General features: G+C 36.1%; 1 protein-coding gene and 1 pseudogene across 1 annotated transcript in view; one reads left to right on the top strand and one right to left on the bottom strand.

The window, feature by feature from the left end:
* Window positions 1–20,426, top strand: part of KIF13B (kinesin family member 13B) — a 182,882-nt gene that overhangs the window by 52,363 nt on the left and 110,093 nt on the right. Inside the window, 4 exon segments of the mRNA XM_023519655.1 lie at window positions 9,400–9,412; window positions 13,871–13,931; window positions 16,482–16,574; window positions 17,680–17,860. Of these exon segments, the coding sequence (XP_023375423.1) occupies window positions 9,400–9,412; window positions 13,871–13,931; window positions 16,482–16,574; window positions 17,680–17,860 (348 nt within the window).
* Window positions 11,457–11,575, bottom strand: LOC111728811 (annotated as a pseudogene).

Raw genomic sequence — 20,426 nt, 5'->3', positions numbered from 1 at the left:
ACACACACACACACACACAGTTGCACAGCAGTGTGACATCGAGTATTAGGGAGTAGTCCCACTTGATTACTGAAGTAGCAGAGAGATCTGATGAGGTTAAGTGACTACTAGGATCACAAAGCTAATGCAAAGCAGAATGGAAACTGAATGAAGAGTTTCTAACTGCTAGTGTGAAGTACTTTTCCTGCAGCGTCATCCCAGGAAGACAAATTCTGTAATATCTAATGATTTGTTACCTTATCAACTACGTTGAAAGCTTCTTGGGACTTCAGTTAAGTCCACAGTACCATCTGATTATAGGTGCTTTAATTGTTAAACTTAATGCAATAAAGATTACTTTGGCATAATGATTCAGGTGTATGTATTGAGTCATCCAGTGTGGACGTTAGTAATTACTAAAATAAATTTATATGTATTGAGCTTGGTCCAGAAAAGATTGACTTGAATTTTAAATAGGTAGTTTTACACATTTGGACCATAAAACAGGTATTAAATGTGCTGACCATGTGACCCTGAAGCATTACCCGTAGTTATCCAAGGGAAGTCAAAATGAATATCTGCACAAAAACTGAAGAAGCCCAAACGTGATTAAAGAGGTAAAAGTAATAAATGAAGTAATAGAAATGGTACAAAGAACTAAGTATGAACAAGAATAAAAAGTGTGAATTTGATTGGAATTTGTCAGTTCTTCTGATAGCCTAAAAGTATGGATCTAAAGTCGATTGTGAGAATTTTTTTTTTGCCTCTAAAGTGAAATGTAAAGACATCTTAAAAGACTTTCAACATCATTGATTCTTATGGAAATGCAAATTAAAATCTCAATAAGATGCCACTTCACACCCACTCAAATAGCTGTGTAAGACAGGCAGTACTAAGTTATGGTGAAGATGTGGAGCAGCTATAACTCTGTTGCTGGTGGCAATGTAAAATGGTACCTACACTTCAGAAATCAACTTGATTGTTTCCTAAAAAGGTAGATGTACACTTACTCTATGACCCCACTGTTCTCCTCTTAGATATCTATACAAGATAAGTAAAAATAAATGTCTGCGCAAAGACTTGTTCTTGAATGTTCATAGCAGCACTATTTATAATAGCCCCAAACTGGAGACCATTCAGATATCCATCAGCTGGTCAGTGGATGAACAAAATACTATTCGGCAGCATTAAAACAGAGGAGAGAACTGATAACATGCTGCAATGTGGATGAACCTTAAAAACATGCTAAGTGAAAGACACCAGATGTGAAATGTCCAGAAAAGATAAAGGACAGAAAACAGATCCGTGGCTCCCTGGGCCTGGGGGTAGAACCTGAGATTGACAGCACTCAGACATGAGGGAACTTTTTGGAGTGATGAAAAGTTTTCAAAGCAGATTGTGGTTGCACAGCTCCATATATTTACCAAAAGTAATTGTTTACTTAGAGTGGATGATTTTATGATATATAAATATCTCAATAAAGCTGTTAAAAAACACATAAACATATATTAAGAATGTTAGGTTGTTTATATCTTTAAAATTATTGTTTAATTTAAAGACGTCCAACTGGTAACTCTTAAGAAAGTGCCAAAGTTTTAACTCAGTTCTGTGATTCAGTACCTAACTCCTCTTCCCAGTCTTCGTCAGCACCCAGTCATTGTCTAATTTACACAAAATGCGAAGAAACCTGGGGTGACCATGCAGATGCATGTAGTTTACAAAATCCTTTTTTGTCGAACATAGAGATTTCTTTGGTTTGGGATTCTCTCTGGCTCTTGCTGGTCCAGGTATTTTTGGTTCCTCAGAATATCTATCACTACAGCTTTGTTCTTAGGCTGTAAAACATCACCACTTCCTGGTAGTGGCCTCAATTTATCCTTTTTCTTCTTTCAATATTTTGACTCTTTTCTTCGTTCTATAAATGAGCAAGATTTTTGTTATTTTGCCTTCTCTGTTCTTTGCCTGCTAAAACCAGTATTTAACAACATGGAAATGATGAAAAAGCATGGTGAATTTTGGGTGACATAAAACATTTCTTTTGAAAATGTTACAAAGTGAATGAACATAATTCCTTCTTACAAAAATAAAAATGAAGAAGAAAAAGGCTGCCATAACTGTACAATGAGGAATAGGTTTTTTTCCCCTTCCAATTCTAGGCTTTATTTTCAGTAGAAGAATGGTAGAATATTTGGGTCTGTGACATGTACCAGATAAATTCAAGTTAGCTTTTGAGAGAAGAGATGAATATTAATAGTGTTATTAAAATTGATTAAAAATAAAAATTCAAGTTTCATTTGGGGGTGTACAATGAAAATATTCTGTTCATCTTGTCACATTTATCTTTGTAAAGCTTTCTAAGTAATTTCAAAATATTTCTAATTGCTTTGATGACATTTAGCATGATTTTAATATTTTATGATTTTTTTTAGTACATTTCATCCAACGATACCTCAGATTATGAACTTTCTTTTTCTTTTAATGAAGAATAAGAGCATTGTGATTCATTAGTGACGTTCACCATGAGCTTGAAGTGGGGAACTGGCTGTCTGAGTGCCTTATGTTTGCTCCATTTTTGTAGCACCCAGCAATTTGAATGTAGGTTTTGGATCAGGCAGACTCCAATTTGTATTTTAATTCCACCTCCACTAGCTGTTTTAATTTCTTAGTGCTAATTAACTCAGGTATAAAATGAAGATAGTGTCTCATAGGATTACTGTGTTAGATATGATGACTGTAAAGTACTTAGTATAGTGCCTGGTGATGATTCTGTTAGAATAATCCAAATTGAATGAGCTATTGCCCCATCTTTCATTGGAAGTGAGTCATTGGAAACCCCTCGGGGGTAATTTACTTATGGCTCAGCTAGATATTGGCTCGTTTTTAAGCTTTGTTTGTTGGGGCCAGAGTAGCTTTTATTCTAGGGTGAGTTTAGCCCTACTCCTAACTTGTGGCCTTCCTGGCCTTTATACCAAATGCTTCTTAGTGTTCAAGATCTTTCCACTGTGGCTGCTTGTAACTCATCTCCAAATGCTGTGTGAGCTCTGGGAATTGTTCAGAGTACACCTATTTTTCCAGTAGTAGTTCTTTTCCAGATAGTTTTTCTGGCCTCTTGGTATCTCACCTTCTGCATATGCAATTTAATATTCAGTCGAAGACAAGGGGACCCTGTGCAGATTCCTGAGTTCTTCCTCTGGATTGCTTCCTTCTCTCTGGGCCAGCAAATTCCAGCTACCTCAAGTTCTCAGATCTCCCATCTCTATCTCTGGAGAGGTGGGAAGAGGTGATATTGTGGAGAGCCCTTCTTGCTTAAGGAGTTTGAAATTTATCTTGTAGGGAATAGGGAGCCAATGAAGAGTTTTAGATAGAATTATGACTTGATCAGGTATGTAGTTCTGATACATACTGGGTAAGTGAAGAATTGTCGGAAAGAGACTGCAGGCAGCGGGAGTACAGTTAGGAAGCTATGTAGTAGATAGACCTAAAGGGAGATGAAGAAATAGGGCATCTCCAGGTGTGCTGTCTATAACCATATGGCTCACTCCCTTACTTCCCACAGTCTTCTGTGCAGATGCCTTTCTCTGAGCCTTCTCCTGACCACACTATTTAAAATGTGAACCCCAGATCGCCTCCGTATCCTCCTTCCCTGCTTTATTTTTTTTCCATAGCACTTACTGTATTCCATATTCATTCATTCTATTATAATAGAATTTAAGCTCTTAGAGGGATAGGATTCTTGCCTCATCTGTTCAACAGTTTCTTTAGTACCAAGATTAGCATCTGGCTTATAGTAGATAGTAAATATTGCTAAATGAAAGTGGAAGTGGGTTTGAGGGACATTTCAAAGATGTAGGCCATATCTCAAGAAAGAGATAAACACAGAAATCTTCAGTTAGTTAACTAAGAAGTTTATTCTCTTGGAAGCAGTGAAGTATTTAGTTGGAGAATGTTTGGAAATTGAGTTATCACTTAAAGAAGCTAAGGAAATCTTTCCTAAGCAGTGGGTTTGGAGAATATAGTAATGGTCTAGAAATTTCAGTTTTGGTCAACCTGCTAGCTGACTTAAACCCCAAGTTAACAGTACATCATAAATCAAAATCACAATAATGATATCTAACATGTATTGAGTATGCACAAATGTATGTGCACCAGGCATTTATGTATGCTTTTTTTTTTTTTTTTTTTTAACCCCTGATGCCTCCAGGTTTTCCAACTTAGGTCTGAATTCTAGACCTACCACTGCTTATAGTGAAGATAAAGGCTTTAGCTTTAATGTTTCATAGCTACTAATTCTAATGACATTACCGCTGCAAATGACATTTGAGTTTGGAATTCCTGGTCTAGGATTTGATAGCCAGGATGATGTGTCAGAGTAGTGAAGAGAATTATTTAATTGGGTGGGAAGACTCTGTGGTGTAGTCCTGATATAATGTGATGACACTCTGTTTTAGGTTGTTGGCACTGGATTTGCAAACTTTCTCTTTATTGGTGTGAATTTGCAAGTCTCTAATTTCTTTGACTACGAGAACACCCTGTTCTATTTTCTTTCTTAATAGGAGGAATTTAAAACTTGGCTGCCTGCCTGGCAGGTCCATGCAGAAGACAGCAGTCGTTCAGGTCTAGCCAATGTCACTATGTGGGAATTTAGGTCGTGTTTACAGATCTTCTGAACTTTCAAGATTATTTTAGTGTGAAATCTTCTCACTTTCTGCTTTTGTTCAATGCCAGAAGGACTAAATCAAAAAATACAGCTGTGGGCTATATTGGGCCTGTGGACCTTGAGGGTGTGACTTTTCTGGTTCGGAAACTGAAGTGTGGATCTTGATCTAGAAAGAATTAGGGGATGGATGAGTTAGTTAATTTCATATTCAGAAAAAACTTTTTCCAGATAAATCCAATGCAGTCAAGGAGGAATCCAGTCACACTAATGCAGTCAAACGGGAGAAATACAGTTTGATAAAATTTGAAACCTCAGATAGCCACAGACACTGAGAGAAGTAAAAATTATAAGAGCTTTTTTTGCTTAGAGTCTAAGAGTATTTAAATAATCTATCCTAATCACTGTATACCTTGATTTTAACATATCATTATTAAAGTAAATGTGTTTTACTCTGTTAACATAGGATGTTAAATATATTTTATAATACATTTACAAGTATATTATAAAATATATATTTTATGTTATAATATATTTTATATTACAAATGGATCAATGTTGATTTAACTCTTTGGCCAGATTTAAACTTTCTTCTAATGAAAGTGGAAAATGAATTAAACTTATTCTTTGTGTTTGACAGATGAGAAGAGACAGGTAATTTGCCAATGAGTAATTGTGTTAATAGTGAGTTTATTCTGAGTTATGCCATCTCAGTATATGGTAATATGAAATTGTGGAATTTTTTTTTTTTACGATTTCATTTTATTTTTTATTTTATTTTATTTTTATTTTTTTATTATGATGACATTGGTTAATGAAATCCAGTAAGTTTCAGGTGTACAATTTACCAGTAAGATATATATATATACAGAGAGAGAGAGAGAGAAATCCAGATGTCCAAGAAACAACTTGAATGGAGTATTCCAAATGTTGAAGAAACAATGAATGGGGCTTTTAGTGCTATTTGTATTTCTGAGACTTGGCTAGATAAGCAAAGATTGATAAGCCTTCTTTGTGAGTCTACTCAGTGTCTAATTTTTCAGTCAGGTCAGCTTTAATTCCTTATGTGGAAAGCACTTCGGGGGAGGGGTGACAAAGAAAAAATCGTGATCATTACACGGATTGTTGTTTGGTTGCTGGTACTGCCAGCTAAGTCTGAAAAAGCAACAATATCATTACGTAGTTTGGCCATATTAGAATAAGCTCTTTGTGATATATACATCTGTTATAGAGCAGGGTGGAGTAAGATCTTGTTAAAACAGAGATTCTAAATACTGCTAATTGTGAAGGTTTCAGAAACTTAAACAGATTTTTAAAATTAAAAGAGGTGATGATATTTGGATGTAATATTTGCTTCTAGTAGTTGAAGCAGTAATTGATTTTTAACTTGTCATTCTACTGACATTGCTTTGGGTTTTACATGTACATGATATTTCTTCTTCATAAGGTGGAATTCTAAAGGTTAGGAATATAATTCGACTTAATTTTCTGGTGTAATTTATTATTTAAATGACGAGAGAGCACAAGCCCCTAAACCAAGTCAGTAAAAAGAAGGAAGTGAATATCTTATTCATAGATAACAGTGCTATTCAAGATATGCAACCAAATCAGTTGTTGTTTCTCAAGCCATTCTCTTCCTAAAAAGCACATCAGATTGTTTCTATCTGCGCGGGCTGTGAACACATCCAGCAACTAGGGACATGGTAATTGTTGCAGGCAAGACTCATCAGTGGATGCTAAAACTTGTGGGTGAAAGTATGGTAAGAAATAGTATTTACATAGCCTCAGAATCTACCCCCACAAAAAATCTAGTCATGTTACAGTGGAGAAACCTAGTAGATAGCACCATAACCAAATGATCAGTTACCATCATCAGAAATGAGACATGGACATCACTTTGTGCCTCTGTATGATGCACTAGGAGGGTACAACATTACTTGTGTGTTGTGTTTGCCAAAATGCAGAACCTGAATTTAGTCATGAAGAAGTATTAGACAGACTCAGATTGAGGGACATTCTACAAAATAACTGGCCAGTACTCTACAAGTGTCAAGGTCATGAGAGTCAAAATGTCCCAGATTGGAGGAGATGTGACAAATTGCGAGCAATGTGTGATCCTGGACCAGTAAAAGGACATTGGTGTAGCAACTGGCAAAAAATTTGTATAGAATTGGCTCTAAATTATTTAATAAATCTCGATGATTAATTTCCTAGTTTTGATCATTGTAACTATGGTCATATGAGATGTTAACATTTGGGAAAGCTGGGTGAAGGTACACAGGAATTCTTTGTACTATTTTGAGAACTTTTTGTAAGTCTGGAAGTATTTCAAAATGAAGTTAAGCTACAACAACAACAGAAAGTAATTCAACTCAGCTGACAAACTTAGACTTTCATGCTTTTACTTTGTGATGTCTATTTTGATTGGTTAGGAGTATTTTTCTTCCCTTACTAAATCTCTACTGTGATCTGGATAGCTGAGGTTTCATCTTAAGGGATTTTGGGATAAGCGAGGTATTGCCAGATTAGACTGCAGCTACACTTTGAAAGGTTTTGTTTAATTAATTAATTTACTTATTTATTTTTGTGCAGAGCTGTAATTACATCTTTGGGTTTCTAGTGGCTCTCTGGGTTATTTGAGCTTTACTATTGTAGCCACCAGACTCCCTAGTTGGAAACTGAGCTCTGTAATTAATTCACTGGTTCATTTCTGTTTTTATTATGTTCTGGATTCAGGTTAGTCCCGTGGATTCTTCTGCTATGTGTTGTATATTATTGAATTTTATGTTTGTTGATCGTCTCTTAGGAAGAGCTGATTTTTATATTAAAATATTTTCTTTAAATTGAAATATACTACACATCTTATTTTTGTCTCAGAAAAGACAGTCTGGAGTTTTTGTGAATATAATGAATAAGTAAACTTACATACGTACCCAGTGGTCACCTTTTACTGGGTAATAATTAGAATGGAGGAAATTAATACATTAAGAAATGTTTCTGTTAGCAGGAGCCGTGTTAATATATGACTCATAGATTCTTAAGTCTAGAAGAAACTTGACGAGGCTGTTGTGGCTCTTGTGGGAGAGGAAAAGAACATGGACTTGGGAGTTAGAAGACTAGTTTTACATCTCAGATCCATCAGCGCTTATCATTGTGTCTTGAACAGGTCATTTAACTTTCTGAGCCTTAAACTTCTCATCTGTAAAACTGGAATAATAATAGCATCTTACAAAGTTATTGTGAGAATTAAATGAAGTAGCATGCAACGTACCAGGCCTAATGTGGGCATTTCACATATGCTGACTCTGTTCTGACCTCCAGCTAGATTTATAACTAAGCTGTCTGTAGTTGATGAGAATCTGCTTTGCTTATAAAGTTCTATAAAAAGATGATAGCATATGCCAGTATCCTCAACCAGTTTTTCACAAGTATTTTTGTTGGGAAGTTTTCCCATATCTCTTATTCCAGAGAAACTATTTTCTGTTATGTGTTAGCCACATCAACTATTACTCCAAAATCTCTTAGACAAGTGTCACTCATTTGCTAGACTTTCCTTGGCATTTTAGTGTTCTTGTCTGAAATCATTTGATACAAATAAAATACTAAATTTATTTCAGAAGAAAATCTTTTATGAGACAAAGGGACAAGAAGATGTGCAGAAAGTTGGAAGGAAGTGTTTCCATGTACAGTTTTCTTGCAGGTTTTAGGTCTGAGTTGCCAGTTTGATCCTCTGAGAGACCAGCTATGCTCGTTTCATTCTAGCTTTAAAAGCACTTTCATTTATTAAATTTTCTGACTTTGATATTGTACTGTGGGTATGTAAGTGAATATCATTGATTTTAGGGATTATATACTGAAGTGTTTAGGGCTGAAGAGCATATCTGCAGTTTGGTTAAGAAAGAAATAATATGTGTGTATATACATCTACATAGAGAGGAGGGGAGAGGGAGGCAGGGGAGAATGATATTGCAGCTGTGGCAATGTTAACAGCTAGTGAATTTGGGTGAAGGGAGTTCTTTGTGCTCTTCTTATAACTTTTCTCTAAGTTTGAAACTATCTCAGAATTATATTGGATGGAGTTACATTCCTGTACCCTGAGGGAGATGTAAGCAAGTGGCAGTTTTGGAAGGAGGGAGGTTAGAAGCACCCAGGGAAGCATAGAAAATAAGTAATAAGTGAGTAATTCAGCAAATAGTAATTCATTGGCAAAAAAATTAGTTGTTCCTTTAATTAAACCCTTTTTTCTTAGCCAGAACAACAGATTCTTCTCCTCCTTCTCCTCCTCCTCCTCCTCCTCCCCTTTTTTTTTTTTGTGGGGGGCGTGGAAGGGCCTATATTGAGAGAGTAAGAGCTGCTGCTATATCAAAGCAGAGAAAACTACTTGGAAGTGAAATCAGATGATAAAAAAAGTAAAGAATTTTAAAAAATATATTTGCAAGACATATACAAGGATAAGCAAAATGTATAAGGGAGATATATTAAGACTTTAAAAACTATCCAGTTGTTCAGGTAATCTTTCTTTTATCTGAGAGATACCAGTCAGTTTTCTATAATTAGCATGCTACCCTACCAGTTAATAGATATTAATTGATCCTTTATTTTAATTTGCTGTTTGATTTCATAGTTAATATTTTGTATTAATAAAAATTTACATGATGTTTATTATAATTTCGTTCTTCAAAAAGAGTCTTCTAAATTAAAAAATTTTATTTTAACCCTCTGCCTTTTCTTACATGTCAACGATGACATCTCTTTGGGGAACTCAGAAGCCAGCCAAAGGTAAGAGATTTGGTATATTATGCGATGCTCGTAAAGAGCTTATGTGCATATTTTTGAAGTACTGGCAGTTTTCTTCTCAAAAGTGTTTTCTCTCTGTGACTTTTGTAAAAGTAATGCAAGCTGTCAGCCTATGAATCAGAAGCCATTATTGGCATAAGAGGGATTGGAGGGTGGTTTGTGGAAAAACTGTATTTGAACTTTGACCAATTCTGGCCAGTCTCCTGGCAACTCCAACAGAGATTCCTTTTGCACTGTGCCATTCACCGTGGACTGGCTCTAAACTGGTTGTTCCAAACTGCAGTCAGGACCGGGCTAGGCAGACTCATACGTGTTTCTCCCAAGACAGCTGGGGACACATTCTCAGGCCAACAGAAACCCGCCCTGGCCCACAGCTTCCTCAGGGGAACGTGCTTCTATCTTAAATTTGAGCCCAGATTCTAAAGAAACTTCAGTGGGGCTCATCAGTTCTTGCATCTCTCAGGGAGTTCATAGGTGTGCCAAAGTGGGCACAAGGACTGTATTTTTAAATTGACTATTCTCTGAAGTTACTTGGAACCTTCTAGGAAATTCAGATTTTTATCTCCCTTCTTGGAATTTTGTTTTTGTTTATAGAGTCTATGGTTGAATTGTAATTCCATTCTCTATTATTATTGCTAAAATATGTTATACACATGGCTATTTGGGACTCTGAATAATTTAAAAAATAGTTTAATATGGTGCTCATTTCTTTATATATGTAGAACTAATTTTATTAGTTTATCTCATCATTTTGTATGAAAAGGTGCTGGATTATTTTTGTTTTCTAGTTTTTTGATGGAACAGGGCTTGGAGATTACAGTAAAGATGTAAGGAAATATCACGTGACTTTTTAAAAATTATTCAGGCTTCATTTAATTCAACTGTATCTTAATGTTTAGAGAAAATCTGGTGACGTAAAAACTGTGGTAGGACCAACACCACATTAGCATAGTGGTTACCTCTAGGGAGTGGTGTGCTTGGCGAATGAGAGGTTTTAGGTTTTTACTCTATGCTCTGTTATTTGAATTTGCTACAGTGAATGTGTTTCTTCTCTGTTACTTGTAAAAATTTTATTTTTTAAATTTTTAAGGAAAATGTTTATTTAGAAAGGGCATGTCTGCTTTAGGAAATCTCTGGCTGGAAGAGCCCTGTAAATAGTTTATAAAATTGCTAAAACTTAAAGAGGACTATTCAGTCTTTTTGTAAAGAAGAACTAAGCGTTCTTCATTTTGATGGTGCTGGATGGGAGGAGGGGTTTGGAGACTGGTGAAAAGGGGAAGAGATTAAGAAGTAAAAATGAGTAGTTACAAAATAGTCACGGGACGTAAAGTCATGGGCTGCATAAGGAATATAGTCAGTAATACTGTAATAACTGGGTGGTTATATAACTAGATTTATTGGGTGATCACTTTGTAAATTATATAAATGTCTAATCACTATGTCGTACACCTGTAACTAATATTCTATTGTATGCCAACTGTAATTGAAAAATAAAAATTATCGAGAGAGAGAGAGAAAAAGAGCTAAGTGTTCATTAGTTTCCAACTTTGTACCAGGTTGTGGGGCTTTCATATAATTGGGGGAGCTAATCTAGTTTAGTGGTGAGCAGACTACAGGCTCAAAGGCTGGGTCCATCTCCCAGTTTCCTCTCCTGCTAGTCACCAAGTTCTTAACTTCTTTGTAACTCAGTGGCCTAGCATGGAGTGTCAGCTACCCTTACTTTCATGAATTGAGAATAAGATATGCAGTTGTCTAAGAAATCCCTCAATTAGAAAGAGAAAGAAAAGGAAAAAAAAAACCCCATAATAATGGAGAGAGGAGTGCCATTTAGAAGGGCGACCTTTGCTAAGTGCACACATATGGTGATGAGACTGTTGAAGTGAGAGCTCAGCTTCCAAGAGAAGAACCAGGATGATTTCTACTTAACCTTATTTATTTATTTATTTATTTAGCGAGGCAACCCTTGGTTGACCTCACAGATTGCAAGGACCTTGTCAGCTTGCAATCTCTTATTTTTTATTTTTCACGCCTACAGCACCTGGTCTTCCTAGGTGGTCTCCCATCCAAGTACTAACCAGGCCTGACCCTGCTTAGCTTCCAAGATCAGATGAGATTGGGCTTGTTCAGGGTGGCATGACTGTAGTCTACTTAACCTTATTAAGAACAGAATTAAATAAACTGATCAGAGGTGAGAGTCGAAAGCTATAACAGAAGAAACTTAATTTGAGCTTCACATTTTATTTAATCTCATCCTGCTAAACTGATTCGCACTATGGCTGATAAATATAGTTTGAAAAGCAGCCCTACCCACAATTTCGATACACAGTCCTTTGGGACCGCCTTCCAGCTTCCTTCTCCTTTTCCTCTCTCCCTGTTAGAGAATTGCTAACATAGTGAGCCACCACCATTATTGATAGATATATATTTAGCTTTGGGAAGATGTTAGGGATCAGTAATGTACCACATAATACTGCCTCTGGGTAGTAGCTTCTAGGCTCCAGGGCTCCTGCCTCTTGCATGTTGTCAACCATTGGGCTTCTGCTTGCCTTTCTGGCCTAGCTTCCCCATCACTGTCCCATTCCAGGGAACACATGCCTCCCTTGTCTGCTGTTTTGCACAGAGATAGAGGTGTTCTGATCCTGGCTGCCCCAGGGTTCCCTCCTGCTCATTTAGTTGTCGTGGTACACTCCCAGAACTGCTCTTTGCAGCCACCTCCTTCCACAGTGTTTTGACGCGACGTCTTGCTGAGGCCCCCACCCCATCTCACCTCACTCCCCATTGGTCTCATTGCAGCTATTTTCAGGGGTTCTCAGTTTCTGATCCAGGTACAAGCAATAAATTTTGCTTTCAAGAACTTGCTTTCCTTTGCCCCTTTCTTTCTGCCTTTGGCCCTTTCCTCCCACATTCTATCATTTTGAGTTAATTTCAGATGTGATGGGGGATATAGGTATATATATTTAATTTACCATCATAATCTAATTTCCTTTGTTAAAAAAGTTAACTTTTAGACCTCTGGTCCAGATAGCCTTGTGAGTTCACACAAACATTCTCCTGCCAACTCCAAACTCATAGCAGGAACAGATAAAATATTTTAAAATATTAAAATCACACCATCATATTAAAGAATGACATATGTAACTTCGGGGACTAGCAGCAAGCTGGGGCTGAAGCAGCATATTTACTTGGGCCTGGAGTTTAGATGCAGGCTCTTGGAGGTGACTGGAAGTTTAACTCTTAGGGATTAAAGGTGGTCCTGATGTCTGGTTGAGGACTGGAGGAGCTCCCCGCGTGAAAACTGATTATGGGCGCAGTTCCACCATGAATGAAGACTTAAAAAAAGGATTTTGGCCACCAACATTGAGCTAATGTTTGTGTAACTAGGAGGGAGTAGAGACACCGTTCTTTGGGAAGACCAAAATCTGGGCTTCAGTAGCTGAGAGTGGCAACGTAGTCATGTAAAGGTGGCCAAAGGGAGAGGAAAAAAACTAGCAATCACGTAAACCATAAAATACAGACTCCCAATTCAGATGCAGTTGCAAGACACAAGAGGAAAACTGTCATCAGGAAGTGAAGTAACAGACTCCGAAAGTGGAAGAGTTTGAAATGAAAGCTGAAATGAATTTGAAAACAGTTACACTTAAAATCTTTAAAGAGACTAAATTATAAAACATGAAATCCAAAAATAAAAAATCAATGAAAAAACTTTTAAAAGATTACAAAACATGCATATTTTAGAAAATCGTAAACATAACAGATCAAAACAGAAATCATCTGTGGTATCACACCAGCTATCATTAACCGTTATCAGTATTTTTAATGTATATTCTTTCTACTTTTTATCTATATAGGTTTTTGTGCAAACATAGGATCATGGTCCAGACTTTCATAACTTTTACATTAATATATGAACATTTTCTTATCAGCTATTTCTATAATCAGCTATTCAATATTGCACATGGGCATGCTAAATTTAAAGAATCTGCTATTTTACAGTTATTTTTAACATGCTGTAGTAATTATCTTTATATTTTATTCTTTAAAAAATCTATTTGTTTTCTCTGATGAGTAGTAAAAATAGAGAATACATGAAAGCATAAAGAAGAAAACAAAGATCACTAGTCTTATGCACAGATATACTTTATATACGTAACTATGCACGTATGTGTATATAATAGCTTCATATTGTACATATTATTTTGTAACCTCCTCTTTTTTCACTTAATATTGTGAAGTTTTCCATGTGAAATAAAGATTTATATCATCTATAGGGTGCTTAGCTATGCGTTGCTAAGACTACCATAAATAATTTAATATTCATTGTGAGACAGTAAGTTGGTTTTATTTCACTGTTATGAACAGTGTTATCAATGTTATGACATTATTATAAAATAAGTATGTTAAAGTTTTGTTCTTAATACACTATATTTTATTTTTCAACAGGTGTTTGCATATGATCATTGTTTCTGGTCTATGGATGAATCTGTCAGAGAAAAGTATGCAGGTAAGTGTTCAGAATCCTGTTAACTACTGATATATAAAGAAGGTGTTATCATATATTTTCCATTAAGTATCATAGTATTATTTTGTGTAACTTTAAAAACCATATAGAGCAATACCTCCAATCTTCGCTATTAGAGTTTTTGCATTGATTGGGAAATGGGAGATTCGCAGTGTGCTGTTCCTGGTATAGGATGATGAAGTTAGATGAATAGGGTACATGGTCGAGGTATTCTTACATGCATCCCAGGGCTTACATGGCACCAGTAGCACAGAGTAGCCACTTAGATTCCCTAGATGTCTGTGACATGGTCTAGAGGGGCAGCTTGGTGTAACAAAAGAAGAGGCAAGAAGTAAAAGAAACCTTGAGTTTTAACAGGATCTCTACTCCTGACTGCCTCTGTGACTTGGAGTAAATCACTTCAGTTTTCAGTGTTCTGGGTTCTCTCTTTAAATATAATATGTAAGGACTGGATGCTGTTATGTTTGTTAATGTTTTAAATGCTATAAATAGCATTCTGATATGTCTTACTTCCTAGTTAATTTATCAGATTAGTATATCGTCATCATACTTCCGATACGAAAACATTCCTTAAAGTCATCATTGGGCCAGCTAAACCAAATTAACCTTAACTTTTTGAAACAGCCGTAGTACTGCTGTTTCTCCTGACAGAAGTCAGTACAGTGTGACACTCAATATTTAAAAGAGATTGCTTAGAAACAAATGTTGTAAGCAGCTAGGGATGAAGAAAACAAAAGGCTGTCACTATAGTCCTAAACTTGTGTGTAAAGGGGCTCGAGACAGTCATCATTGAGGAGGATAAGAGAGTAATAGAATTCCAGAGCAAGTTTAGAGAGAACATGGTATATTTCTTTATATTAAAGTGTGTCGAGGTCCAAATTTCAGTTTGCGATGGGGGAGGGTTTTCCCAGCCACTATCACCAAGAAATGTTGCAGACAACAGGTGGGTGTCCTACAATTCAACTTAATTCTGACAGCACCTACCTGGAAATAGCATCAACAGGCTCCACAGGTGAAGGGATCAGTCCTACAAGACTGCCCCTCACGGGCATCCCCCACTTCAGACACCAGGCAAAAGCCCAGGTTGTTACCTGTACTTCTTACCAACTGGCTATAAATCAGAGGTTCCCATGACTTCCTCCTTGGGTTCGATTAATTTTCTAAAGCAGCTCACAGAACTCGGAGAAACATTTTACTACTAGATATGTAAGTTTATTATAAAAAGATATAATTCAGAAATAGCCAAAGGGTAAGGTGTGGGGAAAGGGTATGTAGCTTCCATGCCCTCTTACTGCACCACACTCCCCAATCCACCATTGTTCAGCAACCTGGAAGCGCTCTGAACCCTTTCCCTTTAGGTTTTAATGGAAGCCTGGTTGATTAAATCATTGGCCGTTGATGACTGATTCAACTTCCAGGCCAGATAGAAAGTTCCAACCCTCTAATCACATGATTGGTTCTTCTGGCAACCAGCCCCCGTCTGTAGGTGCAGTCCTACAGTTACCTCATTAACATAACAAAAGATGTTGATAACTCTCAACACTTAGGAAATTCTAAGGGTTTGGGAGCTGTGAGCCAGGAACTGTGGACAAAGACCAAATTTATATGAGAAGTATATATATTTGGTCATTCCAATGAGCAAATTTGAAATATAAATCACAGCATTGTCACAATATTCAGAATTCAGGAAGTTGAATGACTTGTCAGGGTCACGTTTGATTACTAGCATATTTAATTTAGCCCGTGGGGGAGCATTTGACCCTGTTATTCATGTCAACCATTGAAAGCTAGAAGAAACTTCCCAGATCTTCCACCCTCTCCTAGCTGGTATACATTGTAGATCCTGTAATTTAAAATTGTCATTGAGGGGAAAAAATGTCCCCAGAGAATTGCTGCTAGTCATCACTGGTTCCAAACATTTAGTGACGGAAGCAAAACAAAGCCACCCATAAATTTAACCACAGCTATATTTCTTATGAAGAGACTTGAAATTTTGTCCCAGAGCAGTATTTTCTGCCTGGTAAGGCCATTTCTTTCTTACCAGCTTGTTTAAAAATTTTTAAAAAATGTTTCCAAATGATAAAATTATCGTTAAGGAAAAGGAGTAGGGATTAATATATATGATTATTTTGAACTCTAGTACCTACTGAATAAAATATTAGCTGAGTGGTATGTAGTTAATTTCAGGTCCACTTAGGTTCTAAGTATAAATTTCAGATATTTATAATCATAGTTTATAAAATCAGCAATTCATTAGCTTTTTGCATTGCAGAAGGTTTTGGGTCAATGTTTATTAATTCAAATTCATATTACCTAAAACTTTTTACTCAGTTTTTCTCATGTGCTAACTAGAAATAACCTGAAGAATATAAGCCTTTGGAAGTATTCATCAAGTTTAAATATCTTGTTTAGAGATAAACAGGCTGCCGAAAAAAAGTGCATTTTTGAGACATTTATCTATCTTTTTTTTTTTTTTTTTTCTTTGGCTTAAGACATCTTGTCCTTTTCTCTATGTTTCTCTCTCACCTTTAGGTCAAGATGATGTTTTCAAGTGCCTTGGAGAGAATATTCTTCAAAATGCTTTTGATGGCTATAATGCATGTATCTTTGCCTATGGACAGACTGGTAATATTAAATAATATATATATTTTTAAGCTTTAAGGATAGTAACAGAAAATACCAAAAAGAATAAATATCATTAGCATTGCATCAATTATGATTGATACGGAGCATTTTGACTTCTGTATCTCTGTGGTCAACAGGAAAGAAAATCTATTTTCTTTGAAGGAGTCACTTTTTTAAGGGTATATTGTATAGCTTGTCCAACTGAAAACTACCTTTCATGGAAAAATGCTTGTGATATTTTTAAGAGGCAGTGTGTGTAGTGGTTATAAGAGCAAGGACTCTGAGCCAGGTTATCCCAGCTCCAACTCTGTTCCTGCTGCTGGCCAAGTGTGAGACTTGCACCTCAGTTTTCTTGTCTGTAAAATATTGATAATTATAGACCTTATAGGGTTGTCACAATGAGCTAATATGTGAAAACTTTTAGGAAAGGTCTGGTACATAAGTGGTATATTAGTCGTAGGTACTAGGATAACGATAAAGTGTCAAGTGACAAAAGCAGCAACTTATATGATTAAAGATATGTTTATAAAATCACTGCTACTAACAAAGGAAGACAAATTATACTTAAATTACGACTGAGTGATTTAATTTTTTCGATTATCCTGTGTTTTCTAAATTATATTTAATGAATATGTATTTTTGATACAATGGATAAAATAATTTTATAGTAGAAAAAGATTACTCTTTGGTTTCTATCCTACTGCCAAAGGGTATAGTAGGTTGCTTTGCTCGGGGGCGGGGGGCGGGGGGGCCTGTTGGGATGACATCTATTTTTTGTGGTCTGGTTAGTGGTTGGAGCAGGCACAATACTATTGCTCATATGGATCTTCCCAGTTAATTGTAGAAAACTATTCAGACCTCACTATTTTTTAGTTGTTTCAGGTAATTTTTTTTTAAAGTATGAAGATAATTAAAGAAGGTTTTTGTTTTCTTTCTAAAGGATGTTTACTTTTGACTTATTAATTTGGTCTCATGTTTATATTTGAGTATATTTCTTATTTTGGGCCTTTGCTATGTGCTAGTAATTTATTATGAGCACTGGAAAGAGGGTTATGTATTTGAACTTCTCAAAGAGAGAGTAATAACTATGATTTTTATTTTTTAGGATCTGGAAAATCTTACACCATGATGGGCACAGCCGACCAACCTGGATTAATTCCAAGACTTTGCAGTGGACTTTTTGAACGAACTCAGAAAGAGGAAAATGAAGAGCAGAGTTTTAAAGTAGAAGTGTCCTATATGGAAATTTATAATGAAAAAGTCAGAGACCTTCTTGATCCCAAAGGGTAAATGACTTTGAGACTTTAATGTTATAGTATTATGGACTAAAACAGACTTAATACATTGGCTTAAGCGAATTTTTTAATGTTGAACTCTAATAGAGAGTTATTTATCTAGTTATTGTCTTTGTGATTTTATCTGATTACCTAGTTATTGTTTTTGTGATTTGTTGTTGGTTACATTGAGTGGCTTCCTGCAACCATTTCTGGACTGTTGAACTTAGGGTGGGGACTTTGGGGCGGGAAGCGTCATTGAGCTGTGTATATTTGAGCGTCACTGCCTTTCTCAGATAACATCCACAAACAAAAAATATGTGATGAAAATTAAGTTACTTAGTATCAAGATAACTGATATCCTTAATCAAGTAGGTTATTATTTTTTTAACCAAGAAATTTCGGGTGGAATTCAGCTGTTTGTTTGCAGACTCTGAAGTGAGAGAGACATAATTAGAGATAAGAAAGCAGGACTTTCGCATAGTTAATTTTACAGATTCCCAGAGAGGAAAAGTCCCGCTTTATGGCCTAAACTTCGAAAGAATTGACTCAGAAGTATTAGAAAGCCTTAAAAAATCCTGTTCTCTGTAGTGATATCTGAACCTAATGAAGAAGATAAGTGATATCTGAAGCAGTCTGTCCATTGCACAGAGTTCTCTGAGTTCAGATTCGAAGGCAGTGCAACACGGAGAGAAAGAAGCAGATAATAACCACAGCCTGTGGCTTACTGATGTAAAAACAATGTTCAGAGGTGATCCCCTAGACTTACTGGGGGGTCACTTTGTAAGATATATAAATGTCCAACCGAATGCTGTATACCTGAACTAATATAATACTGAATGTCAACTCTAATTAGAACAAAAAAAGTTTCAGAAGGTTAAATGAGCTGAGGCTTACAGAAAGTGTGGATAAAGTGGGGACAAAATGGGGGCATTTAAGTTATGTTTGGTTGAAGAAGATGATCGAGGAAAGTTGGTCTTGGAGGCAGTAAATCATAGTGAATCATTGCTCAGTCAAAACGAGTATCTTAGCCCAGAAGAGAAGGGAAGATTCCACAGAAGATGCTCGATGAATTTTGTGCAGAGTAGGAGTTTGTTCACAGAGAAGCAGAATGAGAACCGTTTAAGCACAGGGGACAGTCTGTGCTAAAGCGTGGAGGTGTTAAGAAATCACTTGTTCAGAGAGTGACTCAGCTGTCCAATGTGGCTGAAGGGCAGTAAGCGTGGAAGTCAAAACAAGGGACAGAAGGAGGCCAGAGGTAAAAAGGTATGGCCTAGGTAGCACCCACATCTTGCTGAGTATCGTGCCCTTGGACTTAGTCTGGCTCTGCCCTGAATTACTTGTGTTGTACCTTCACCTCTCTGAAGACCATTATTTTCTTAGAGACCAGACCAGACTTACTCATTCCAGAAATTCTTAGCTGGCTTCGTTCTTGTATTTTGTATTCCACGGTGCTTATGTAGAATAGCTTTAACTTTACAGTTTTTTTCATAGTCTTTAGCAATTTTTTAGATGTTTTCCTTGTGTATAGTTTAGTAATTAACAACCTGGGCTTTGGATTTACCTAGCTCTGGTCCAGGTCCTTCAATTATTCCTTATGCTTTCTCGGCCTTGTTTGTGCAGAGGGTATGAGAATGTTACATACTTTCTCAGAGGGCTGTTGTGAAATAGACTGGGATGATATACCCAAGGTCTTAGAACATTTGTGGTACATATAAGCGCTTAGTAAATGTTAGCGATTATTGTTGTTACCCCCATGTAAGGTTCTGGAGGTTTTTCTAGTGTTTCTGAAGAATTGAAGTAAATAGATTAAAACTGTAAAAGTGAGCTCTTCTCAGTGAAACACTATTTGAGAGAATTTTGTTTTATTTTTCAAGCACTAATTTTATTCAGCATGTACTATGTAATAATGTAGTTATGTTCTACTCAGGAGATAATACAGTATATGTTAATTAAGATAAAGAGGAAAAAAGAAAGGAAAAAGACTGTATCTTGAAGTCAGAATTACGTTAAATAATTATTCTATATCTACTTTATGCACAATTTTAGCTTAGTAAAGTTTTCAGTGGATGACTCCAGGGTACTAAAAGATTCCAAATAACTAGAAAATATTACATTACATAGAACAAGATTCACTTGCAATCTCACCATCAACAAATATTCCTGCGTTATAATGTTTTTATTTTTTAAAGAGCTTTTTAAAGATGTAATTCACATGCCACATAATCATCAATGAATATTCTTAATATTTTTGGTCGTTATCCTTAAGCATGCTGTATGCTCTAGGTTTTTGGCGGATGTCCTTTACTGGGTTTGTCAGTTCCATGTTTGCTAAGAGGTTTATCTTTTTAATTGTGAATGAGTGTTTAGTTTTATTGAATGTTTTTCCTACATTTATTAAAATGATCATGTGTGGTTTTTTCCCCTTAAGTCTATCAGTGTGGTAAAGGCCATGAATCTTTTTTTGAAAAAACTGGCAACCCTGAGATAAACCCAATTTTAAGTTTTTAAATTATCATCAGATTCATTATTTGTCATTTTTTTTGTTTGTCTTTATTTGTGATCGAGGTTGGTCTGT

The sequence above is a fragment of the Pteropus vampyrus genome, unplaced genomic scaffold (genome assembly GCF_000151845.1).
Source record: "Pteropus vampyrus isolate Shadow unplaced genomic scaffold, Pvam_2.0 Scaffold229, whole genome shotgun sequence".
In the NCBI taxonomy this organism is placed as follows: Eukaryota; Metazoa; Chordata; class Mammalia; order Chiroptera; family Pteropodidae; genus Pteropus; species Pteropus vampyrus.
Note: the sequence above shows the minus strand (reverse complement) of the source record. Positions and strands in the feature narration are given on the sequence as shown.